Source organism: Aythya marila (genome assembly GCF_965140915.1).
Source record: "Aythya marila genome assembly, chromosome: Z".
Taxonomy (NCBI): domain Eukaryota; kingdom Metazoa; phylum Chordata; class Aves; order Anseriformes; family Anatidae; genus Aythya; species Aythya marila.
In genome coordinates, this window is record NC_139080.1 from 3,267,190 (window position 1) to 3,293,609 (window position 26,420).

The following is a 26,420-nucleotide window of genomic DNA, read 5'->3' on the forward strand; positions in this document are numbered from 1 at the left end:
TCCCTCTGCTGTAACCGAGTCCTGGATTGCAGAGAGGGAGAAGGTGATGGCAAAAATCCAGCATGGCTCAGCTTGATCCTGCTTGTTCTCTGAATGTGATGGAATTAAACCTGGTCCTGCACTTAGAGCTGAAAGGGGCAGGTATGGAGCATGGAGGAGAGGCATCCAAGTGTATGCCATGAATATCTGTAAGGGGGCAGAGTGAAACTCTTGCAGTTGTCATGACATTGTATGTCGTAGAATTGAGATATAGCAATGTTAAAAACCTTTTCAAGGCATCAGATGGGGCCAAGAATTTTGCCAGGGTTTTGCTTGCTGATTAGCTCTGTTCCTGCAGAAGCTGTTCAAGGTGCCCTTCCTACCCTGTTTCTGGGCACTGCTGCTGATTGCTCTTCGTTGGCTTGCTCCCTACCTGTCCCCCTTGCTGCATGTGTTCAGGCATCCTTCCAGACTATTCGTTGGAGGCATAAAGCCTGATCCTACAAGAGTAATCTAACCTTGGCCACTGACGCTTGCCCTTCTGTGGATCCTTTTATCCTATCGGGCTCTTCTGGCCCCTGGAAAACGGAGTGGAAAATTAATCACTGACACCAGAATAAATAATTTAGAGGAGGTGCACAGAGCAAAGCTTCTTGAAAAATGTGGTCTGTGATTGACGATCCCGGTGTACAGTGGGTCACTTTTAGTTGGAGCAGTTCAGTAACCACATGGGAGCTGTAAATTGCAGCGTCCCTATCCTTGGCTAATGCAAACAAAATCTGTTGGTGTTGGTGTATCTCCAGCAGGTTGTGAGAGCTCTTCAAACTGAAGAAAAAGAGTTAAAGAGAAATATTATCACATTGCTCCCTTGAAAGAGGAGGTTCTGCCCTCCTCTTTCTTGTTATTTAGTATTTATTGGACTTTTATCATTATCATTTTATTTGTAACGGCATGTTTTGCGATGGGGCACCAAGAATGTCAGCTCGATTTTTAGCCCTTTCAGAGCACATTCATTAAACCATGACAGGTGATTTTCTCTTCTCTTTGGGCTCTGTCCTTGTTCTCCTCACCCCGGGAGCTGAGCGCATCTTTATAATTCAGGGAATGGTCCAACAACCTCTCCTCATACATTTGCTCTCACATCCTCTGCCTCAGGGGAGCATGTGCACCAAAGTGTCTGCTGTCTTTTAGAATAATTTTACTATACACTGATCAAGGTGGAGGAGGCAGGTGACCTGCTCTGAGAGTAGCAGCTCAGGGTTTGTGATGGTCCATAGCTTCTGAGGGAATTAACTGGTTTCTGGTGCTGACTGGAGGCCCAAACAAGCTTCTCCACTAACTTTTCACCTGGAAAAGAGAAAAAATTGTTTACCGTGGATCATGGTGCAAGAAGCTTTATTTTTGCAGGGGAGATGTGGGTAATGTGGTTTGTGCACTTGTCCCTTTTGCACATGCAGAGTGCCCAGGGGTCGGATGGGAGGAGGTGGTGGTCACTAACACAGGCTGTCACAGAGGCTTTGCTGAGGGCATAGATCAGGGCATGTACCGTAGACTTTGCATTACTCTGTAATTTTTATTTTGTGTTTTGCTGCCTGTCTCCAGCCCTGGAGCTGCACAGAAGATATGGTACTAGGTGTGTCATGGTGGAGTTTGCAAGGTAGACCTTGGTGGTAGATTCTGAAAGTTGCTCAAGTTTGCCCCACGTATGGTCACACTGAAGGCCATGGCAGTTTTCTTATCAATTTTAGAAGAAGCAGAGCAAACCCTTGCTGTCCTTTGGAGCTACGTTAATCCCATCCTGATCCCTGGAAGAGCTTGCATCTCAAACTCATTGACATGGGGAGAGAGAAATGTTCGTGGTGTGGTTCACCTGTGTCATTTTTGTGTTCCTTTGTGCCACACATGATGTAGCTTTGTAGTGTCACAGCTACTAGGCTTTACTCATACTTTTCCATTAAATGGAAAAGGATTTTTATTTATTTATTTATTTATTTATTTATTTATTTTTAACTGGACAGAGTAGCAGGGTGGTGCCCTCAAGGTTTTGGGGCTCCTGAAGTGTGACTGACCTTTCCTCAAAATACTTGGTGTCACCAGCCAGGCTTAATACAAGCTGAGCTGCAAAAATAGCTCTAGGACAGCATTTGGACCACAGGGGTCAGGTCTGAGCTGGAGCAGATGGCTGGCTCTGTAATTCACTAATGTTTTTGAAAAAGCAAAGACTGTGTGTAGGTCTGAGATCACTTAATGGCCACGTATCAGCATCAAAATTTGCACCTTCCTCTTACCTATTTCAACTTTTTTGGGAAAAAAGGCCATGTCAGGGCTTGAAATTGAGTGATCTCTGTCTATTGCCATGGGCAGTGAATACCCAAAGTACCAGAGCTCTTCGTATCTGTCCACAGACAATGTCAGTGACAGGGTCTCTGTCTGTGGATTTTATTTCTCTTGTGGAGAAGAGAAAAAAAAGTTTGAGGGTCAGTGTAAAGGATCCAGGAGCAGTGGTTCAGATGTGCTCTCAAGATAGCACAGCACAGCCTGAATTGATTTGTACTATTATGTTTTTTAACCATTCAGCTATTAATGAGTTGGGATTTCTGCCTCTCTCCTTGCAGTCAACAAATACGTGGTCCGAGTGTTCACGGGTGAAGTCAGCGGCAGTGGAACAGATGCGGATGTCTTCATTAATATCTTCGGTGAGAAAGGAGACACAGGTATTCAAATGCAAATCGTTTCCTAAAATACTCTTTCCTGCTCTGCAGGCCTGCGATCTGAACAACGCACAGCAGCAATCTGGCAAATGCAGAATAATTTGGCTGAGTGAAAGGCACAACAAATGCTGTTGTTAGTGCTGGGGTTTCTCACATCCGCAGCTCCTGGAAGAGGGGTCTGCAGGGCAGCAGTTGTTGCGGGGCTGTGAGCATGGCAGTGGTCACCCTCCACCAAAAATCCCAAACCTGAGAAAATGCACCACCAGCAGAAACCAGTGTGATAGGCACCAGGCCACCAGGGGTCCCAACACCAATGTGTTATTTACAGTGCATGCAATGTGTGCTGAATGTCACAGAATTACAGAATGGCTGAGGATGGAAGGGACCTCTGGAGGTGATCTGGTCTAAGCCCCTTGTGCAAGCAGCACCATCCAGAGATGGGTGTCCAGGACCACATCCAGGCACCTTTTGGAGATCTCCAAGGAGGAAAACTTTTCTGGTCAAATGTTCCATCCTTTCTCTGACCCTGGAAGAATAACGTTCTTCCTTCAGTTGGCATAGGTTGTGGCTGAGCCTGTCTGGTCATTTAGAAAAATAATTTGTCCACATTTTTTACTAGCTTGCTTTAAATTGATGGTAGTAGCTACTCCTTAATACAGAATATATTACAACAGTGGTCCAAGAACTCAAATTTTTTAAAAATAACATACTGTTATCTGAATACTAACAAGATGTGCCCAGACCAAAGTCTCTGGCTCACACCATGGGGAAGAACAGGTGGAAATTCCTGGAGACTCAGCTAGCAAATATCCTCTCTCTTCTGTACTTCACATATCCTGTCAAAGTCAAGAAATAATGGTATGATGCCTGCCAAGTGTCCTTGAGCAGATTATGAAACCTAGCAGAGAGGTCTCATTCTTGATTAATTCTCCAGACTTTTACAAGAGGATTCATTTGATCTCTCCAAAGACTTTTGAAAGTGGGTGTCCAAATCTCAGCCCGTTGTCCAGGCACCCTGTCAAATCTACACAGAGGAATAACACCTCTAGAAAATGATTCATCCCCTACAAATGTAAGCGGGATGCATTGCCCTCTGATGCCTTTCCTGCACAGATTTGGCCGGGTGCCTCAGGCAGACTCTGTCCTACCCTCTTGCCACTAGCACAGAAGCAGCACTGGTTGCAACCCGGGTCAGTGCTTTAATTCTTTTCATAACGATAAGCACCTGCAAGATCTGGAAAAGCCAATGCCCCTGGTCAGGACTTAATTTGAAAATAAATCCTTCCTGTGTGATGTGGTGAAGAATCCTGCGTCCTGAAATGTCAAAATCTGCCGCATGTGAGCAAGCCTCTTTTAAACAGTTTGGAGATTTTAAAAGACATTAAAAATATAAAAGGAAAATGTGGTGGTAGGGAAAAAAATGAAAGAAAAGAAAAAAAAAAAAAAAAGATGCAAGAGCCATCTGGATATACATTTCTGAAAACTCTGAAAGCTGTAAATAACTGTGACATTAGAGTGAAAATCCTTGTCTTTTCTGTGCTCAAGGAAAGGTGCCTTTTTATTAGAATATAAAGTCCTCTGCCTTTACCTTGGATCCTGAGAGAGATCTGGTACCTGGAGAATATTTGATTCAGTCAGCAGTGGCATTCCTTAACATTTCTTCAGTTAAAAATCACACTTGTGCCAACAGCTCCTCAGCTTTTGTATTTTTATATTTTTCAGGTGTGAGGAAACTGGACAACGACAAAGACAACTTTGAAAAGGGAGCAGAGGACAAGTTCACACTTGATGCTCCAAATTTGGGAAGGTTAAGAAAAATTAATATAGGCCATAATAACAAGGGTGGCTCTGCTGGCTGGTTCCTTGCAAAGGTTAGTTACTCCTTAGATGTTTAATGTAAGCATGATGTGGGATCAAAATGTCTCACTTTTTACCTTTTTAATGGCCCAATGCCCAGAAATGCAAGGATGTTTGGTGGCAATATGGTGCATCCTTTAGCTGTGCGTGCACACTGTTCCTGCGAATCAGGTGCAGCAGTTTCCAACTGCGAGGGACCTCTGGGTCTGGGTAAATTGTCCAGCACCTCACAGGGCTTTGTGGTAGTTAGAAAATTCAGTTGTTAATACTGGAATTTACCCGCTCTAATAATATTTCTCTTGTCTCTATCACTGTGGTTTCTCTGACTGATGAGGGGGAATTCTCCAAGCCAGTGCCTCCAAGCCACCTTCCCCCCCCTCTTTATTGACTTAACTCATTACTCAGACAGTAATGATACCAGAGACTAAGAAATATATATTGAGTCTGTTCTCGCTGGAAACTCGCAGAGACTTATAGGTTGGGAAAATTTAAGTAATTTGTCTCTGGCACAACTAAAATATAGACTTGCCACAAAGATCACTTCCTTCCTCTCCCACTTTCCTCCACATTTTAATCTCCTGCTCTAAGGAGTGAAGGTATTGCAGCTTTTAGTGAAATGGCTGAAAGAATATTTAAAAAGAAGAAATGACTCTTTCCTCTAATCTCTCTCTCTCTCTTTTTTTTTTTTTCTTTTTTTCTTTTTTTTTCCTCTGCTGGTGTAGTTTAACACAGCTGGCTTTAATCTAACCCCAGATTTGTAAAACCTAGATAGCAGGGCGGTTTGATGTATTACCAATGCAAATATTAGCACATGCTTTTTCACCATCATGATATGCAGCTCTAAAAGTTATTATGTTGACTGTCCATGAAAAATGCAGAAGATGAAAATCAGAGCTGTTGTGGTCCCTGTAATAAACAGAGGAGGGAAAAATAGAGAAAAAAAAACTCATTCTCACAGAACAGGTGTGGTCTGCATGATATGATTTTTGATGCTGGTTAGGTAGGTTAAGTCACCCAAAGCAGTGACTAGCTGCAGCCAAGGGGTTATCCCATGTTCTGCAACAAAACCTCTGAAATGTTTGTAATTAAGTAAAAGGCAGCTTTTGCTTTACAAATTTAGTTGGAAGTTTGGAGGAAGAAGCTAAACCATAACTCCATTATTTTCTACTGTTGGTTGATGTTTTTATTCTAACTTGCTCTAATACTGGGGACTCTAGCATTGTCACTCCTGGATGAACTTGCTAAGCATCATTAGTGGTTCCTCTCATTTTTCTTGTGCTTTCTGTGTAGCTTATACTCAGTGCTGTTTTTCTAAATAAATGAATGAATAGAATTAATCCTTTAACAGAAATCCCAAGAGGATGAGCTAGTACCCCAGCAGACACTACTGTCCACGTCTATGGAGGTGCAACAAGAGTCTGTGATGCTACAGGCAATAGTACACTGTGGGATGAGAGACAGAACAGGAAACTGGTTCCCAAAGAATGGTCTCACAAGTCTATCAGGAAGAACAGATTTCAGATTCTCCCTTTTTGCTCTTAAGGGAGGGGGGGGGGAGTGTGGAAAAAAAAAAAAAAAAAAAAGCATTGACTTTCTATCCCTAATAGTGATTTTTTTTCTCTGAGACATAAGCCATACAGGTAAATAGAGATTTTGATTTCTTCTTTTCCGGCTGAAAATCTTCAGTACTCTTTGCTCTTCACTGTGAAATCAAAATTAGAAATCAAAAGAATACTGCAGTAACTCTATGGCAAGCTTCAGGAATGGTGGTAAGAAATGCCTTGCAGCAGGATGTGCAAGAAACTCCAAGTGGTTAACACTGGCTTAATCTAATATTAAGGAGGAAGATTGTTCCCTGCCTTGTTGCAGCAGAATATGTCTAGAGTACAGCCCAGAGCCAAATCCTTCCAAACGAGAAACTATTTCTACCCCAGGGTTTCAAGGCTGTCTTTGCAAGTGTTTCCATCTCGGAGTCACTGAGTGGGATAAGAAGGTATTACTAGGTCACACAAGCTGATCCAACGGTCTTGATTTGTCCTAAAATTCCTTGGTATTATTTCATAACAAGGCTCTGAAGCTGAGAGAGAACGGAGACAGCCTGTTCCCAAAGCAGAACAAAGAGCTGCCATTCAGCTGCTGGAGAAGAGTAGCCAGCAAAGGGGCTCTGGAGAGAAGGAAGACAGGCCAGCCAGCTGGTCTTGCTAGCAGAGACATCTGGTCTCGTACACTGTGAGAGATGCAGATTGAGTTCACTGGAGGGGAAAAAAAAAAGAAAAAAAAGAAAAAAAAAAAAAAAGAAAGAAGGAAAGAAAAAAGAAAAGTGCCTGTTTTTTACTCACTGATTGTCTGAAATTCTATCTGTGCTAATTAGGGAGTGGTGAGGGATCTGCCTGAGTGTTGAATATATTAAATGTCAGGTGAGAGCATGTACATCGAGCTCCTGCTCTTCTGTCACCTCTTTGTCTAACACCTTTGTCTCTATGTCTAACACCTTTGTTTTTTCCACATGTATTTTGCAAAGTGCTGTTTCTTTTCTCTTAGGTGATCATTGAAGACATTGGCAATAAATGCGTGTACCAATTCCCAGTTGGGCGCTGGTTTGCTTTAGATGAAGATGATGGAAAAATCCAGAGGGACATCCTTGTAGGGGGCACTGAAGCCACAGGTAAAGGCATGTGCTGAATCCATGGTGGGAAATGCAAGGATACAAAGGTCTAATTGCTGCTTCTAGCCATGTTTTTGTTAGAAGACTGAATGCCTTGTGCTCAGGGACACCTACAGTGGGCCAGATGTTGGTGACAGGCAGTTTTGTTGAAAGGTCCCTGAACTGTCGTTCCCCTTCCCCCCTCCATGTCTCACTGGTGAAGCTGTGCAGGACCTACATGCTGATCTGTCACCCCATACACCTGGATAAGAGAATGATGGGCAAAGGATGAAAGGTCCAGCATGTGTTTGTGCAAGGCACTCACCAGCCTCCAGAAGGCAGACAGCTGCTAATCCCACAGACACCAAGGTGCCTCACAGTAAGGCATGTTATACTTCAGGCTTGTGAGCCATGCATCCTTTTACAAATCAAGAAGGGTGATGCTGAGCCCCAGAACTGGCTTTTTCATTATCCAGCATGGATAAAAAAAGCAGAGGAAACAAAATGCTATGTCATTGTTAAAGGAAACCTGCCTGAAAAGTCAATAAAATAAATTACTGTGATGCAGAAGATGTCTTAGATATTACATGACCTGTTTTTATTCAGCAGTGTAAAGGTAAACACTTTGACTATGGAGTTCCTTTCTTATTTTATGTTTTTACAACACCTGTGGTCTTTTTGTTGCTCCCTGCATGTGTGCAAAGAAAATGATTTGGGTGCAGAATCCTGACTGCAGGGCACATGCTGTGAAAAATGGGGAGAAGATGGGGGGAAAGAAATTTTCCAATTAATACGTAAATAATTTACTAAAAACTGTTTTTATTCTTTTACCATTTGCAAATATGTACTCTTCCTCTCATGAGTTTTGTTGAAGACATTCCACATGCATGGTAAAAGATGCCTGAATATAATTTTTATTGTAACCTTTAAAGAAAGAGATGGTTGTTTAGAAAAGAGTGAGTTCTGATATTTTTGCTTAGTCCAAAGTCCATACTGAAATTTCTGGGTGAAGTTAGCAAAGGAAGGACTTATACTGGACCTGAACTATTTTAACTTGGTCCCTTAAACATTGTTATGCCTACAGAGATGTCTCCTTATTCACCACTATATAGATCTAAGATATGCCTGCCAAAGAGCTTTCTGAGAAATAAGGCTTGTAAGAAGAAGTGGTACATTTCTTAGCCTAAAAGTTACAATGGAAAAAAAGAGCAAACGTCTTTGCAAATAGACTTCCTTTCAGAAATATTTTTATTTTTTCTAGCTGGGACAATATCTCTCCCGAGTCTTGCTTTGCTGAGATCTCTCTCTCACATTTCCAGAGTTTTGTGCTGCTACAAATCTCACCACCACTGTTTGAAGCAACACCACTCCATCCTTTAAGCATCTTCTGACATATCTGATGCTTGAGACCTCTCAAATTCAAGCAATGTAACTGCCAATTCATTTTTTCCTTCACCTAATTGTCACCATATGGTGATTAAAAATAAAGTATTTTTCCATTGGGCCATGTGACAGGGAGTTTGTCAGCAAAAAACTGTTTCTCTCAGACTCTCTGAAGGTAGCCATGCGTTTCTCAGAAGTATGCGTGGAACAAAAACAAGTGAAGCGTTGCACTGCAAGTTGAAAGTTAAAAAGACCAGTGGGAAATCAGTACGGCCCAATGTAAATCCTATAATAATAAAAAAAAAATCTTATATTCAGCTTTTCTTTTTCTTCCTAACTGAATTTCTGATTCCTTCAGGTATTGTGTACAACGTTGCTGTAGTGACAGGAGATATCAGAGGAGCTGGCACAAACTCCAAGATCCACGTAATCCTCCATGGCTCCAAAGGCTTAAAGAACAGTGGGAAGATTTTCTTGGAAGGAGGTGAATTTGAGCGTGCCAGGACAGATCTCTTTAACGTGGAGATAGCAGCTCTTCTCAGCCCTCTCAGCAGGGTCACCATTGGGCATGATAATTGTGGCGTCAGTTCTGGCTGGTATTGTGAGAAGGTGAGACTAAGACGTCTGTAGACAGCTCTCAGGCTGTTTCCTATTCATTCATAACCTGACCCCAACAACCAAATAAGTTGATTACAAAAAATAATAATTTAAAAAATGGTCTGCCTTTATTTGGATGACAATATCCACAGTTTAGCAAGTCAATATTATACATAATGCATGGAAGTAGCTGATTGCCTCAAAGGCACATTAGATGTGTAAATCAATCACCTACTAATTGGGCTGATTGTCTCTTTGCAGTCACAAAGGCAGAGATTATTTTTTGCTCAGCACCAAAAGCACCTTCAGATGTTTGCCCAATAGGCCAGGCAAAAATGCAGTCTTGGATTGTGCTGAGCATTTCAAAGTTATCATCTAAATTCAGACTTTCCTGAAGCTTTTAGATGCTGCTTTGGAGCCCAGAAAAGAAGTGGCTGGTCACAGCTGTTACTGGGAGGTAGTGGAGCACGATGGGATGTGGGGAAGAGTACAGCATCAGCTGTTTTGCCTTGTCTTGGATGACTCATTTTGGTGTAATTCTGGAGAGGTGTGAATAACAAGACAGAAAGGTCTTAGACATATTTCAGATTGGGAATTGTGCAACCAGTATAGTTAATACCGGCCAGAAAGTCTAAGAAAATTTGGCTTTGAAATCAGGACCAAGCTCCCCAGCTCTGTCTGCATCAGTTACTTACCTCAGTACCAGGGTCCTGTGGGTTGCCAGAGATTGAATATAAACTCACCTTTCCAATCTCTTTCCCTAGGTGGTGGTTTACTGTCCATTCACTGGTATTGAGCAAACCTTCCCATGTGGGAAATGGCTGGATGAAGATGAAGGAGATGGCCTCATAGAGAGGGAGCTCTATGAAATGGTGTCCCTGCGCCAAAGAAGACTGAAAAGTAGGTACAAGTGCCCATGATCTCCTGTGACACCCCCCCCACACCAAGCAACAACACCTTGCATGCCACCCATTTACCATGACATGGGTAGACTTATGATAAAGTAGATGTATAAATGAACAGGGTCCTGTATGAGTGTATGAGTTCTGGTTCTGAACATCCTGTTTGGGCACTTAAAAAAAAAAAAAAAAAAAAAAAAACAAAGAACAAAACATAAAATAAAAATGAAACTTTAAAATGATTTTGAAGAACAGCACTCATTTCCTTACAGAAAGGAATTGGACCTAGCAGTGACCTAGGGTCACTGGGCTGGGGCTGCCGCAGCCACCACCTCACCTTTGCAGACAAGCAGGGCTACATGTCTGACCACTACAGAAGCAAAGAATGGCTGCTCCAGATGAAACAAAACCTAAAAGGACAAAACTGGAGGAAAACAGGCAGCAAAACACAAACTGGGAATTGTGCAACCAGTCTAGATGGTGCTGGTTCATCCTTCCTGCTGAAGTCAACCTTTTTTACTCCTGGTCATTGAAGACAAAAACATCTCTTAGTCCTGTCCAGCTGCCAAATATGGCTTGTGTGCAAGGCTTTTGAAGCCTTTTCTCTAGCAGGAGGCAGGCTCATGTATTATACGGATGTGCAGCTCTGGTGCAGGGCAGTGCTCTACCCGCACCACTCTGGCACCCGGCTGTGTTGAAGGGAAACGCTGGGTCGCTGCTCTCTCGCCTGCGTCGGTGTGCATGTGTGAGCAGAACGTTTTAATTAGGATAATAGACGCAGTTTAATCCGGATGCTTCGGGTGGGCTCCTGCTTAAACAGCAGTTCATTTAAATAAGCTTTATCTAAATGTTAGTCGGTGTTACAACCACATTGCGCCTCTGCCTCGGTCCATTTAACTAAAGCATCTGCAACCTTTAACCCGCTATTATCAGCTCTGATTGTTATTGACAGGCTAATTCCCCTGCTGCCGCAGTGCAGGAGATAGACAGAGAGCATTAGCCCTGAGAAATCCGTGACCTTTAGCTGCCAGATTATGGAAGCGTAAGACTCGGCGTTAGACAAGACCTATTATGTCATCTCGCCTATCTCCCTGTGCACGCAGGACTGTCCCTTTCTGCAAGTTGATCAAAGCTTGGTTCATCCTCGCTTTGGGTATCCATGGTGAAATCAGTCCCTGCACAGCGTCTGCAGGCTGTTCCCCCAGCAGATTGGAGCTCGGCGTGTAGCTCGTGTTTATCCACAGTCTCTTTTTTGCCCCCTTATCTTCAATGTTATCGGGAAACAGTTGTGTCAGGTCTAGCTCTCCCTGGTGCTTGTACCCTGGGGGAATATTTGCTTTGGCTCTGAGAATTCCCCAACTGCCTGGATGTGAAGGGACGTGCAGATAAGCAATGGGGGAAGGTGCCCATGAGCCCCAGGAGGCTGGTGATGTGTGCCTAGGGGACACCCAGTCCCTGCAGACCTGTCTCACACCGACTTCTCCCTGTGTGGTTTCTCTCTGACAACCCTCTATCTGCATTTAATCCCTGTACAAGCTCCCCTTGCCCCTCCCTGCACACATGGCTTCTCCTTTCCCTCAGCAAAAGGTCAGAGGGGCCAAACCCTGCAGACGAGAGAGGTCTCTGGTGTCCCCGTTGCCCTTGCTCTCTTCCCTGGGGAGGCCAGGCTGCTGCATCACGTGCTGTGCACTGACTTGGCTCTGCTTCATTGCTGCTCAGATAAAGCTTGCTGCTGATTTCGGAGGAGAGTCTTCATGAACATTTTGAATTTTATTAAAATAGAGGTGAAACTTTTTTTAAAAAGAAAACTTACTTTTATCCTTTTTTTTTTTTTTTTTTTTTTTGGTAGCTGTCATCTCCTTTTTGCAATCAAATGCTGAGGAGATCAGTAAAAGTCTAATTTATATGCACGTCATCATACTTTTACATTCCATTCTGGGCTCTGAAGGTCAATCTGCACTCATGCGGGCTGGGGCATACTGAAAGGGTTAGCAACTCTTTCATTAGGATTTGTTAATAATTCAGTTGATGTATGAGTCAGGAAAGAAACCTGTTCCTTTTCCTGTAGGTGCTGCAGATATGAAATACAGTATTACCAATAAAGAATGCAGATGAGGGTCTCTCCAGAAGAAATAGTTTCACTTTTTCATATGTGCAACCATCCTCTGATGAAAACCAATGTAAAGTCACTGGAGGTAATTGTGCTGGAAGCTAGAGTTGTGGGTGCTGGAGAAGTACACCGAAACTACACAGATGGAGCACATCCTTGGGTCCTTACTTTGTTAGTAATGTATGACATGAAAGAATATGGCTCACCTGCAAAAAGGTGATTTATGTGTTTTCACATTTTATTTTAAATGAAAACACAGAATTATAGTTCTAGGCAATCTCATTTCTGTATGCCAAGTGGCAGCTGATTATGTTTGTGCAGAACAGGATAAAATGTCCTGATTTGCTTTGCTACCATCCAGACCTCTCTACCACCCAGAGAAAAGAAAGAAAGAATTCTGTTTTATTTGTTTGTTTATTTGCTTTCAGAAAGTCCCTGGTCTCTGTGGATCTGGACAAGTGACATTAAGAATGCAGGGACAGATGCCACCATCTTTTTCCAGATTTATGGAGACAAGGGGAAGTCAGATGAGATGAAACTGGACAACAATTCAGACAACTTTGAAACTGGACAGACTGACAAATTCATGGTATGAATCTGATGTTAGTAATAAATTTGGCTTAGCATTGTTTTTTGGGGTATTAGAGTCAGCCCTGTAGAGAAAATCACCAGCGTGAGACCTTTACCTCTATATATCTATCGTTCTGAAGTGGACATGAAGTCATTCAGTTTGCTGGTGATGCAAAATGATTTCCTCACCTGTGGATGTGACCTGTCTTCTCCAAACAGGGCTTAGGCTGGTGTTCCACATTGCTCAGGTGGTGATGACTTCAAGTTATGGTTGTGCTTAATTGCCACATCTTCTCCGTGGCTGCTGAAGGAAATAGTCATTACCTTCAAACTCACTCACACCCATTTAGGCCATGTCTTTTTTAATAAGAATTAGCTATGTACAGGAGAATTATAGAGGTGTTTCCTCTCCTTTGTGATCTGGTCTTCAGCCTCCATGAATGTTAGGGGCTGAACTTAAATGGCACATTGAGTCTGGATGCTGGTGAGGGTCTTCTTTCATTCCCATCTCCGTTTTCTTTTAGGAAAAAAATACATTCCCAAATTTAATTGGGGGCTCGTCAGGGAAACCTTGAGAAACAAGAGATTTTAATTTGTGGCTGAAGCAAAAATATTTACCCCTTTTGCACCAACATCCACAGCTGCCTTCTGGAGGAAGCATGGCTCTGCTTTGCAGGCCCTGCTTGAGATCAGGCTTTAGTTCTTACTAGCTCTTAATGGTTTTAAGCAGCTCTCATGATCAAGAGTGTCTGAATTCAGTCTCTGTGTTCTCCCCTCCTGAAAAGAGAGGCCACACGTCGTCTCTGTGGGGTAAGGTTCATTATTTTTAAAGAACATTAGTATTTTAGTCTAGTTTTCAACTTCTCTCTCATTTGTCTCTTAAAAAGTGATCAGTGGTGTCCTTGGTATGGATGTTTTGCTAACTTACAAAAATGTACATGTATAAAGCTCTTTTGTTTCCCCCTCTATAGATTGAGCTCCCTGATCTGGGCACATTTTATAAGCTTCGGATATGGCATGAGAAAAGAAATCCTTTTGCTGGCTGGCATCTGAATAAGGTGAGAGGACAGCAAGGAAGGATACACCTGACAAAGCACATTGGTCACAGAGGTGTGTCGTGTCAGTCCTGGGTCACTGTGTTCCTCAGCTGGCAGCTGAGTTTGATGTGCAGTGGTCAAAGGTGAATCCATTTACAGACTGTGCTGGCTGAGGGGTGGAAGTGGAAATCGTGCATGAAAACAAGACGTAAAGGAGAGCACGCTGAAGCCTGGGCAAGAATATGCAGGGAGAGATGGATTCAGTGCATGATTCTGTGAGGACATTCCTTCCTATCCCTCTCAGTTTAGCCAAGATTTGTATGGAAAATGGGAGCAATGTGAAAGGGCAGCTCCAGACGGCCCAGATTGATGGTGAAAAGTGCATTCCCCCTTCTTTCCAGTGTCAGACCATTGTAGTCCCCCCTCACTGCTGCCAGAAGTTTTCCCTTGCCTCTCAGAAATCTTTCTAGTTTGAGATTGCTACTGTAAAGAGTGGCAAACTGGTCCTTTTATGGCCTATTTAGGCTGGTCAGAGAGACAGACTGACTTATGGGAGACTCCTACTATACAGTGGAGTGTAACCTGCCATGAAGCAATGACAGCCCTGTTGCCAGAGATGGACCTGTGCAGACTGGAGGAGCCTGTGGAGGCCATTCAGCAGAGAGCAGCACTGTGTTGCGTGGGGGATAAACATGGTGATCTGCTTGAACTCCAGTCACATTTTCTTTGTTGCACGAGCAACAATCTACCACACTGTCAACCCTCACCTAGGCCTGCAGAACAGCAAGTTCATCTCTGAGCTTCACCCTTACTTCTTCTGTAGTGCTTGGAAGGCTTTCTCTGCACTCAAGAAAACATACACTTTTGCTCCACAGCCATAAATAACTGTGATGATAAATCACAATTTACCACTTAGAGATTTGTCTTGCATGCCTCTGACATGCTTTGACAGATTCTACTCTCTTGCATGGCCAGGGAGCTGTGAAAGCATACACAGCCAAACGCTGCTCTAGTCTGGGGAGCACATCAAGCACTGTGGTGTCCTCCACATGGTGGGAGAAGGTGCCTGGCTATGGTATTTATCAGAAAAAAAGTGCTGGTCGGACATCAGGCCAGTGCAATTTTGTTGAACAGTTTGTTCGCAGATGATAAGCAAGAATGCTTAGACTTTCCATAGTTTTACATTTCCCTAAGTATGTCTTCTTTTCCTGCACAGCAACTGTGTTCAGGGAAGAAAAAAAGGATCTCATAATGTATTTAGGATTCATCTGAGGCCAAACTGCCTGACCAAACATGGTGATGATGCCGGAACTCAGTTTGCCTCTAGACAGCAAGTCTGACACTTTCTGGATGCATCAGGCTGAGAGCACATAAATCCCACTGCTTGTGTGTACATTACAGCATCCCAGAACTTCCAGCTGAAAACTTAACAATGGTTCCTTAACAGGTTTCAGTCCTCTCACATGTCATGCTGGGCTTACTCTACTTTCAGGCAAGCGTACATTTTCTACTACAAGAAGAACCATACCACTCAGTCCGAACTTCCATCTATCCCAGCGTCTTCTCTCATATGTCACATAAGTGCATGATTTGAGAACAATTAGAAAAGGACAAGCATTTATGTTATATTCCCCTAATATTCTCCCATCTTTTGACTTTTCCCAATTGGAGATGTACTTCCTGAGCAGATCTACTAAATACAAAGAGTTTAGCAGGTTTCTCTTCCATTTATTTGCCCAAAAGTTTCTGTCTCCCCTAGAACATTTAAACTTTTAGCAACCATAATGGCTTCAGCAAGGACTTCAGAGGTTGAAGATGTCCTTCTGTTTGCTTTGAACTTTGCTCTACTAGGATCATTTGATGCCTGCTATTCCTCATAGCAAAGAGAGAGTGAACCCCCTCTGCCTTCTCTATTCCACCTGTGATTTTGGAGACCTTTGTGAGAAAAAATCTCACATAATTTTCATCAGACAGGACTTTCTGTGAAGCTATTTTATTCGCGATTGCAATGGCGGGCATCCTGTCAATTAGGAGCGCATTTTAGTAAACAAATCATAACCAATCATAACTTTTTATTCCCTATTACCTGACGTCTGATCACCTCCCCTGTTTCCTCATTGGCTGAGTACTACAGGTTCACAAGCCACTCAACACTCCTCTATACCATATATGTACAATTTTTATTTTTTTTTCAACCCTTAAATTTCTCCTTTCTTATGTTTTGAGAACTTGTGATCTTTGTTTTACTGTTCTCACACTGTTCATCCTGTTTTTCTCAAGCTTCTCCCTTGTTTTGTAACAGTGAGACCTTCTACTGTCCACTCCTCTACTTAGCATTTCTCCTTATTATGACTACACAACTACCTTTGAATACAGAAAATTAGTTCTCTACTACAAAAACACAACTTTGTTTCTCACACCTTCATCATACCCTCTCTTTAGGTGCTCTTCCAGCCCTCAGCAGGTTCTTACCTTATTTGCTGCTTATTCATTTGGAAGACACTCCACAACTTTGATCATCCTTGCTGCCATTTCTTGTGTGTTTCCTAAACATGCTGTGCACTGATTTTGTGCTGAGGGGACCAGAAGTGCAAATACTGTCCAAGATTTGTTTTGTGGATTTATACAGTAGCACAGCAACAGCTTCCATTTCATTGTTTATTTTTTTTCCCTAATAATCCCTAATATATATATATATTTTATTATTATTTTTTAATCTCTACTCAGGACTGAGCTGGTATTTCCATTCTGCATTGTGACTTAATGTTTGAGAACTAGAACCAAGGTCCTCAATTTGTTCATGCTGGAGAAACAGGACTACAGTGTTGCAAAGCAGCCAGAAAACTTCATTTTACATAAAATTCCTTTATTATTTTTGCCCTTTACTTTGGGTAGGGTAAATGTTAGGACCCAGGCTCTCAGTGGCAAATGTGTAGGTCATCAAGGCCTACCCAAAATGTATAAGATCCCTACAAAAATGCATTCTCCTTGGTGATGAACAAAGCTATCACAATAACCATGCTTTAGAAATAAATGCATTAGGCAGCACACCCTGCCTGTTCTGCCTCTCTCCATCTCCATTTGAGGAAACAGATTACCTGTGTTTTGTCTGGGCACGATGTGGCATATGACAAGCAATTACTCAGGGCCACGGTATCCATCAAAACTTTCACAGGACGATGGAGTGATGGGGGGAAAGAGGAACAAAAAGGCTTCAGCTATGACAGCCTGTGCTCGTTTCGGAAGGCACCCGGGCGAGCTGCGACAGTCTCGTTATTAATGTGTGTTATTTCTCTGCTGCGACCTGCTCTTGCTTCCCAGGCACAGACCTGTCAGGAGCTGGTTGCTTTTTGTCTCTAAGACTCTGAACTCACGCGGTGTTTTGGTTTAATGAAGGTAACTCTGCTGAAAACGCTGACAAAAGAAAAATACTCATTCAACTGCGGCCGCTGGCTAGATATAAATGAAGACGACAATGAGATCGTGCGGGAGCTCCCTGCAGAGGGGACTCTGGTGACTGAAGTCATGCCAGGTGAGAGCCATGGGCTCTGTGCAGGGGCTCACTTGAGGCCTGAAAAGGAAAAAAAAAAAAAAAAAAAAAAAACTGTCTAAGGGATGCACGGACAGAGCGGTGCCATTCAATTAGCTCCTCTTTCTGGCACTTTCTCTCTGCAGTATTTTCTGTGTGCATCATTAGCTGCATGAGGCATCAGAAATCCCAGGCTCTGACTCTGAGCAGATTTCTCTCTGCTGGGAGGTGGGAGAGATCTGGCCATAGCATTGCAGTTTCCAGAGCTGTGTTTTTTTCTAATTCATATTTTCTCCAGTCTCCCTTAAAACATGAAAGGCTAGGTTTGAAGGGAAGTTCATGGATTGCATGCTTAGCTGAAAGCCTATCTAAAATTTCACAATCATTTTTGCACTTTACAATTTTATTTAGATATATGCACATTTATTCAGCTAAATGTATAAATGTATAGATAGATGCAGAGAACAGTCATGCAAGAGCATTAAGTATCTTTCAGTATGCATGAGCAGTCAGAAATATTTATTGGGTAAATTATGCTCAAACTGGAAGTTTAATTAAGGCAAGCCACAGAACTTTGTGTTGGCTTCCTGAAGTGGTCACTTCTATCTTGACCTTGGGTCACAAGAATTAAATGCACTTGTAGGGAAAATTTTGGAGAGCAGCACAGCTCAGGATGGCCACTGGGTTTTCTTTCATTTCTGCTGAAGCACCCAGTGGGGCTCCACGCTCTGCAGACCACAAGTCCCCTCTTTTCTGAAATTTCTGACAAACTCAGTGATCTGCATGCAGCTGAACTGTTCCTCAGAAGAGGAAGAGTAATGGTAATTACAGAGGTTATTAAAATGTAAATAAATTTGTTTTTGAAATGTATTTTTAATCAGCTGTGGAGAGGGCTGCTTGAACTCAAATGCAGGCTCTCTCCTGTAAGAAGCAATTGTGCTGAGAGGAGGCAAGACGTGACACTCGCACGTGGGGGTTTGGGAGGCAGGGCTGGAACATTGCTTCTCATCCCGCCTGGAGGAATGGTAGAAAGTCCCTGAAACCACCCAAAACATGGGTTCTTCTGTGCTGCCTCCTGGCTTGTTGAAGGAGCTCAGTGCTGGCCTGTGCCATCAGCAAGTCCCTTTCTAAAGGATAGGCTCTCACTCAGTGTTAGAGAAAAAATGTAGGGTTTGAGTATAAAGAGGTCAGACACAGGGTAATAACGTGATCCTGTCTGCCATGGAGAAGAGATCACACCTCCCTCTGCCAAGCTGCTCACAGGGATGTCTGCACCCCTCTGAAATTCAGTGATGCTGGACTTCTGGTCTCACTTTCAAGAAGGTCGGTCTGTGGGCTGGTTCTTCATGTCGAAACCTCTTCTGGAAGTCCTTCCCACAACAGAATGGGAGGTCACAGCTGAGGATTGAGTTGGGGGAGGAAAGTGGTGACCCAAAATCCCACCAGAAAATCCTGAAGAAATATCTCAGAGGTAACAAGGAGACAAGGCACGATCCAGTCTCCTGCACTGCAAGAAGGCCCAAGGAGATGGGGCCAGCTGGCCATGTCGCCCCCACCATGTATCAGTGTAACATTTAACTTTTTGTAACTCATTTCCTCTGCTGGCCATGCCCCTGGATGCCAAAACCAAGGCTTTTCCTGAACAAGGCCCCTCAGGAAGGGGAGGCAGGAGAGCCAGGGCAAGGCCTCAAGGGAACCGTGCACCCCAGTTTGTGAGGTTTATACAAAGGGAAGGGCACTTCCATATGCTTCTTTGGAGGGGTTTTATAGGCTTTATTAATATTTCAGGCCTTCCTCTTTTTTTTTTTTTTTTTTTTTTCTCTTTTTTTTTTTTTCTTTTCCAAGTGATAGCATGGAAGTATAAAAGTCAATACACATACAGGATTACCAATTGGAAGTGTGAACACTTAAAATTAATTGCAAGTTTGTGGGAAAATGCTGTAAATTTAAATGGCAATTAACTGTGTTGCTGAAATTGCTTTATTAATTTATGCTTCCACAGTGATAAAATACCGAGTGACAGTTTGCACAGGGATGGTAAGCGGCAGCGGCACAGATGCCAATGTCTTCGTCTGCCTCATCGGTGACCAGGGAGACACGGGAGAACGGGTTCTCTACAAATGCATCAACAACGTCAATAAATTCGAAAAAGGCAACGTAAGTTCATGCAGCAGCTCCTTAAGGTGGGCTTGAAAGTGCCAAACAAAGCTTGTGATGGTTTGTAGATGTTTTTGTTTTTGAAGACGTGCATTTGCAATCTTGGCTGACTTCCCTGCTGGTTTGGCCTAGGGCAGCAGGGAGAAGGAAATCACAGCTGCAGGGTGTCATACTGGTTGCTTTGGGAAGGGGGGTTAGGTTAGGGACAGCGTACCCTTGCTTGACAATGGTATTTTCATAAATAAGCATCCTGATTTGCTCCCCAGCTAAGTAGTGGCTGTTGAAGTTGTGTCTTCAGTCTGGAGAAGGCTTCCAGGAAAGCTGTCTGGCTTCCAAGAACAAAGGGAAGCCTGTCCCCCTCCATCTAAGATTGCACAAATTTGGCTTCTGGGGCAAAGGAAGGAAAAAAAATCTAATTTAATGTGAAAATCAGAACAAAAATCTTAATGTGTTTTTCAATTTTCCACCAGTCTCACCTCAACAGTGCTGCACTCAATTTCTGTGTCTTATATTCAGTCTGTTAGTCAACATGTTTTGTATGGTCGGGTCCTGAGAAGAGGGGGAAATGGCCTGAAATGAAGGCTGAGCCTTTTCCACTGAAAAACTGAGATAATGAAGAAGTCAATCTGTAGCTAAGCCCCTGCTACATTAACAAGCAAATAATGTGCAGATCTGATCTAAGGGGTCAACCTACTTAATATATACTCAATTACGAGGCGCACATTGGATCTCTAGGGTATGACTTAAACTGATAGAATGTAATCAGTATCTCCTGGAGGAGGAGAGTTTGAGAATCTGATCACAGAACTCTGCAGATTTCCCTTCTTCTGTGTCATTATTTGACTGAAGTTTTGGAAAGGAAAGAAAATGAAGATGAAAGGAGGTCATATTTTCTAAATTGACCATTGAATTTAAGCTTCTGAAATATACATTAATGCTTTGGATTTACCTTTGAGTGTTCAGAAATTCCAATACTTCACTAAGATCACTGAGGTTTTTTGACTTCAAAATAACTTTTATTAGTTTTTTCTTGTGCTGGTAAGACCTGTCTGTGGAAATGCATGATATTTACATAGTGGTAAATTTTATTCTGCTTCTACATGATATAAAGGTTTGCAGACATAGGCACTGCAAACATTATATTTTTGCCTATGCATTTGCATAATAAGATTATTTATTTTGAAAAAGTAGGTCCAAACTATAAAAGAGAGTCATTTTGTCATTTGGGGAAGTCTTAATGAGTCATGAGCCACGTTGGTTTGAAGACTGTTTCAGTGGAGTCCAAAAAAAAAAATACTTGGTCACAGAAGACTGAAGTCTTGGTCACAGAAGACTGAAGACAGACTATTATTATTACTTATTATTATAATTATTATTACTGTATTATTTAATCCCAACAAAATGAGCTATATGGTAGCTTCATGAAGTAAGAAAAAAACAAAACAACAACAACAAAAAAAAAATACCCAAGAAAATAGGAAGAGTAATTTCAGAAATCAGTTCGTGTGATTAATAGTATCCAGATGATATAAACCAAACTGGAATCTATTAATGAATAACTGGTCTTATGGCACGAGGAGCTGAAAGCTGGTGAATGAATTGAAAGCTGTTTATGGATTGATCCTGACAAACGTGGATCTCATGTGTTCAAGAGACTGAACAAGTATATCTACACTGATTAACTCAGATACACCATTAAATAAATGTGGCTAAGTCAGTGCAGTCTTTAATCTACAACCACTTAAACCAATAGCACCTTGATTACCAATTTAACTTGAAAAGTTTGCTTGCAGATGCAAACTAACAGCCTGTATAGATGGTAAAATTTAAAGATGTCTTTAAATTAGGTGTTTGCCCTGCTTCAGTTCCATCCATTTACTTACTCATTAATTTATATCAGCCGTTAATAAGTAAGATGAACATCAGACCTAATGAATCAGACTTCATTGACTTAGTCTGACTCAGTGAGGTCTGGATAACTTAAATCCCCATACAGCAGTTTTGAGTTTGTAAGTAACAGTTGTTTGTGAATAGGAGCCCATCATTAAGGTTTGAAACAGTGGTAGTATGTTTAGTTGTCTGTATTTTAAAAGTCAGTTTTGAGTCCTGAATAATGGAAGAAATTATGATTTTATTTATAATTATTATTCTTCCCCCATTATCAGGCCACCATGTTTTCCAGGAGCTAACTGGATATTTGCTACTGTCATATATGCTTCACAGGCTTTTGGGAGATGATAAAGAATGAGCAGATTGCCACATTTGGTTAGCTTTCTCTTACCTAAAACAGCATCTCAGCCAGAGGTAGCCATGGCAGTTTGCCTGTTTGTTGGTCTGTATGGGAATTTAAGGGTATTTAGCTCCTGGGCTAGGTTCACACCAGCTTCTGAATACAACATAGGGAGCAGGCTCCTGAGCACCTGGAAATACCCCTGTGTATCCACGTCTGACACCTGCATGCGAGGAAATGTTGGGAGATCAGATTGTGCCCAGTAGTCCATGTCAGCTCATTTTAATGTTGGGTGGTGTCCTCAGATTGTACCTCCAAATACCTCTGTGGATTTGGTCTACAGTGACCTGCCCAGGTTCTCCCAGAAAGCTGATATCCAAATGGGGGTTCTCTGTGTGAACTTCTTAATAATCAAATTAGTATTTATTTATTTATTTACTTTTTTACAGTTGTGGAGGGCAAGCAATGACATGGAAGATTTAAAATGCTGGCAGATCGTATATTTGTAAATCTAATATTTTACTTCTAGCACAAATATTCAAGCTTTCATGCTTTGGTAAATTAATTTGTACTTACCCCTTCATCTCATGAAGAATTATCTTACAGCATGCTGATGATGTTGGTTTGATTGCAGTAATAAATTTGGGTTGTTTGTTTTTAAGGAGAAATACTGCTTTACCTTTTTGTCTTTCTCCTCCTCAAAGGCTGATGAATTCTTCGTTGAAGCAGTAACGCTGAAGCAGGTGAGGAGGGTGAGGATAGGGCATGATGGCAAAGGAGGAAGCAGTGGCTGGTACCTTGCCAAAGTGATAGTGAGGGAAGAAGGACAGCCAGAAAGCGAGGCTGTGGAATTCCCCTGCTACAGGTACTGGAAACAATGCTTGTGCTTGCAAATCATGCCTCCAGCTATGCATTTGCCAGCATTTAAAGAGCCTAGCTATTGTTCCAAGACTGGAATTTTCTGAGCACAGCTTAATCCTTTTTATTTATGCATTCATTTATTTTTGCTAAGCCTGAAAGCAAAGAGTGTGGATTGGGAGGTTTAAGATACTGTTAACTCCCCTTACCAAATGAACAGCAATCTGAATTGTGAACTTTTCAGCAATTAGTTCTGTAATATAGAGAATATCCAAAAGGTAAAACACAACCTTCCAGTCCCACATAGAGTGTCATTGCAATTGCCTGCTGCAGAAACACGCTCTGCAATCTGCTGCAGTTTGCTAGCTTTATTGCATGTGAGGGACAAGGTTTTGCTCCCTTGCATGCACATCCCATCTTTCCAGGAGCAATGGGATGCTGTTTTCGTGTTGGGAGAATGTAAAATCGTTATGCTGCCATCCTAAGAGCTCCTTGCATGAAGGGAAATGCATATCATGCAGACAGAGATAGTTGTAGAGTGAAGGGTTGTAACTCAACCCTTTGGTAGTTATAAATGTATTCTTCTCTTTCCCAGACAATCAAGTGGCCAAAAGAAATATGTGGTAGAGAGGCTGCCCATGGGGAGCCAGATGGAACATCCATTCTGGCATTACCTGGGGTCCTCCACGTCCTAGCACAAACCAGAGACAACTGGGTGAAAACATAAGAGACAGACATTCAGCATAGTTCAGTGTCCTGTGCAGTCCCACTTGCCCTTGAAGAATGTCCACCCTGTAGGATGGAAGTCCACTGAGCTCCACTTAACCACATCAAGTAGCTGTTGTAAAAAGTCTTCTCCAGGGAAACAAGTGGAATTGTAAAATGCAAACACAATTATTCTTAAATTGCAAACAGGGGTAAACCCAGTAAGCTGGCTACTTGTCTCCTGTCACTATAAATCAGACAGAACACCACTATAATCAGGGGAGTCAGTCTAATATAAAACAGGAGCCAGTCCCAGCCCCTCTGAATTGCTAAGCCTCATCACATCAGAGAGCACATTCACTGGGGAGACAGCACTGAGCAGCAGATGCAGTGTCATCTTGGTTGTGAAAAGCAAGCCAGCCTCTCCCTTTTCAAAGAACAAACCACGATGTTATGTCATTGCTGCCTTTTGATACATATTTAACAACCATATGTTTTACTGAGTTAAGCAACCCAGCTAGACAGGTTTTTGCTTGGACATGAAGTGTCCACGTGAAGAGCTGTTTTGCTCAGATTCTTCAGAGATATTTCCATATCTAAATGCACTGTGCAACTGGCTCCTTTTTAAGATTTCATTTTGAATTGCCTCCTTTTTTGGCTGCTTATGTGTCTTCCCTCAGCTTGGCAGGATGACCCTGTTCCCCCTAGGTTTACTCTAGTGGATCAAAAGAGTCCACAGGGTGTTCCCCTCAGGCCAGGGACTTAAAAAAAAAAAACAGAGGGAGAAAAACAACAACAACAACAACAAAGAATAATAAAATGACTTTATCCCTAGGATATATAGGGTGCATTCAGGCTCCAAGTCACAAATGATGGAATTCCACTCTTCTTACCTTTCTTACAGTCTCTTTTTCCAAGTAAGTCTGTGCTGTTCGTGCGGCTTTGTTTGCTGTCCTTGTGCCAGCATTATCTCCTCCCCTCAGATTGAGAAGGTAACATGACTGATCACCTCCAACCACAGGGGATTGCTGCTCCCTACCACTATCTTTGGTGCCTTTGTCTCTGGGGAGACTGGGGCATCATCGCAGTATACGGGTGTCGTCATGGGTTCTGGAGATATCTGAGGGCGAAGGTGCTCACCCACTGCATCCTCCATCTGAGGGATACATGTCTCCATGACCTGCAGTGTTTGGATGTTCCCCTCCAGCCCTGTGGGCCAAGGACAGCTTACATCCTCACTGCTTTGGAGGGTGCTCAGAAGGACCTTCTTTGCCTGCTTTTTCAGAGCCAAGAGGCTGAAGTAGGCTTGTCCAAGAAGAGCAGCCTTCTTTTGGTGAGCCAATGCAAGTGGGGTTAGTTAGCTAATGCAAGTCTCCATCCAGGGTACACTGGGGAATCTTCTTTTTCTGCTTGGCCAGACTCTGGCCAGCCGGTGGACATGCTGATGTTCTCATTGCCTTCATCCCCAAGACCTGATAAACTTCAACTCTACCACGCAGCACAGTTGCATGATCTGGAGGAAACAGCTTCTGCTGCTGCATCCTTATTGAAAGCTGCTCTTGCAGACTTGCTGCAGCTTAGCTGTTCCTCTGAGTCAGCTAGAGGACAAAATGCTTTCCAGCAGGAACAGATCTCACATGTGCAGAAAGCTCCAGAGGCTTCTTACCTCTATAAAAACACAAAATACAGCTGAGAGCTGCTAAACAGCCTCCATTATATCTAACGCCCGTAGGATACCCATATAGATCTTTACTGTATGTGACTCATTGAAGTCTCTGTTCCTACTTTTTACGTATTCATATGCATGGCTATGTTTTGTCTTTTAATTTGAAAGCTTTTTTTATGGTTCTATAGGAACATCTATAACCTAATAGTCACAACAGTTCTATGAGAAGAACAGTCTTCGTTTTACAAGGGAGCCAACAGAGATAAAGAGAAGCTAAGTGGATTAAGCGTGAATTTGTGTCAGGTTCAGGAAGAGCATCCAGAAATAATGACTCCCAGGCCTGTGCTTTCAACTCTTAAAACAGTTGGCTGTAAAGAGAAAGGCTTGTAGCTCTTCCTACAGTCAGTGATGTTTAAAGCGGTCATTTGATCTGTGCACGCAAGGAGAAAATGCAACTTCTCCAAGTGTTATTTACAGAATTAGTATACCTCACTCAGATGCACTGCAGTGTTATTTTTCCCTTATGAGCACATCATATTATAATATCATGTTTTTTGGAACTGAACCCTGAATCATTCAGTGATACAATTGTACTATATATACGCCTTATACTAGCTGATGTGAAGTAGTTATTGTGATAATAAATAACACTGAAAAATTTGAAATGAAGGAGTTCAACTTTTGCCCCAGAAGTGGAGACAAACCTTTCCAAAGCTCAGGACTGAGTGTTTCAGTTTTCAGTTTGTTCTCAAGGCTCTGTGGAAGTCCAGGAATGGACTAGCTGACATTCTTTAAAGTAGCCTATTTTTCATAATATTTATATCCCAGCCAGAAATGAATTTTCAATCAGGCAGTCATGAGTTCATGATAGGATAGATTTTTTTATGTTATAAATCATTACAGCTCTACTGAAACCTTTAATGATACTTTGTTATTTTTTTTTTCTAAGCATATGGACTGCAACATCCTAATTTTACTCCAGCATAAGGAATATCATGAATTATCTGAAGAACAGAGACTATGAATGGGATGATGCACTAGGAGGTCCCTGTAAAAGAACATTTATTCAATCAGATGCCAAAAGTGCTCATCATGCAAAAGAACCAGAGAAACCTCCTTGTGTTGCATTAAATACTCTGCAATTTCTGCGTATTTTGTACGTAGTTATATATATAAGTTGAATTTAAAAACACACATGCAGATATGCTTGCATGTCTGAATTTATCTGGGTATGTTAATCACTCTTGTTGCACATAGGCTATTATCTACAGGATTTCAAATGCTATATGTGATACCATATTACATTTTTCCAGTGCTTCCCTGATTCTCTGATCCTCTAGAGATTTGTGCTGGAGTATCTTTCATGTTGTATTTGTGTCCACTTTGGAGAATTGGGCATGCAATAACCCTGTAAAACCAAGCATGTGACACAAGATGCATGCACACCATTCCAAAATCTGTACTGGTGTGAGAATTACATGCACTGAA

The 26,420-nt window shown here is 42.3% G+C and overlaps 1 protein-coding gene across 1 annotated transcript in view; it reads left to right on the forward strand.

Annotated features, from left to right (window-relative positions):
* LOXHD1 (lipoxygenase homology PLAT domains 1) overlaps positions 1 to 26,420 on the forward strand; it is a gene marked incomplete at its 5' end in the record, with an annotated part of 140,439 nt that overhangs the window by 37,273 nt on the left and 76,746 nt on the right. The window contains 10 exons of the mRNA XM_082782804.1: positions 2,595 to 2,693; positions 4,413 to 4,561; positions 7,089 to 7,212; positions 8,933 to 9,183; positions 9,936 to 10,071; positions 12,609 to 12,769; positions 13,722 to 13,808; positions 17,184 to 17,319; positions 19,319 to 19,473; positions 22,408 to 22,568. Of these exons, the coding sequence (XP_082638930.1) occupies positions 2,595 to 2,693; positions 4,413 to 4,561; positions 7,089 to 7,212; positions 8,933 to 9,183; positions 9,936 to 10,071; positions 12,609 to 12,769; positions 13,722 to 13,808; positions 17,184 to 17,319; positions 19,319 to 19,473; positions 22,408 to 22,568 (1,459 nt within the window). The remainder of the gene's footprint in view (positions 1 to 2,594; positions 2,694 to 4,412; positions 4,562 to 7,088; positions 7,213 to 8,932; positions 9,184 to 9,935; positions 10,072 to 12,608; positions 12,770 to 13,721; positions 13,809 to 17,183; positions 17,320 to 19,318; positions 19,474 to 22,407; positions 22,569 to 26,420) is intronic.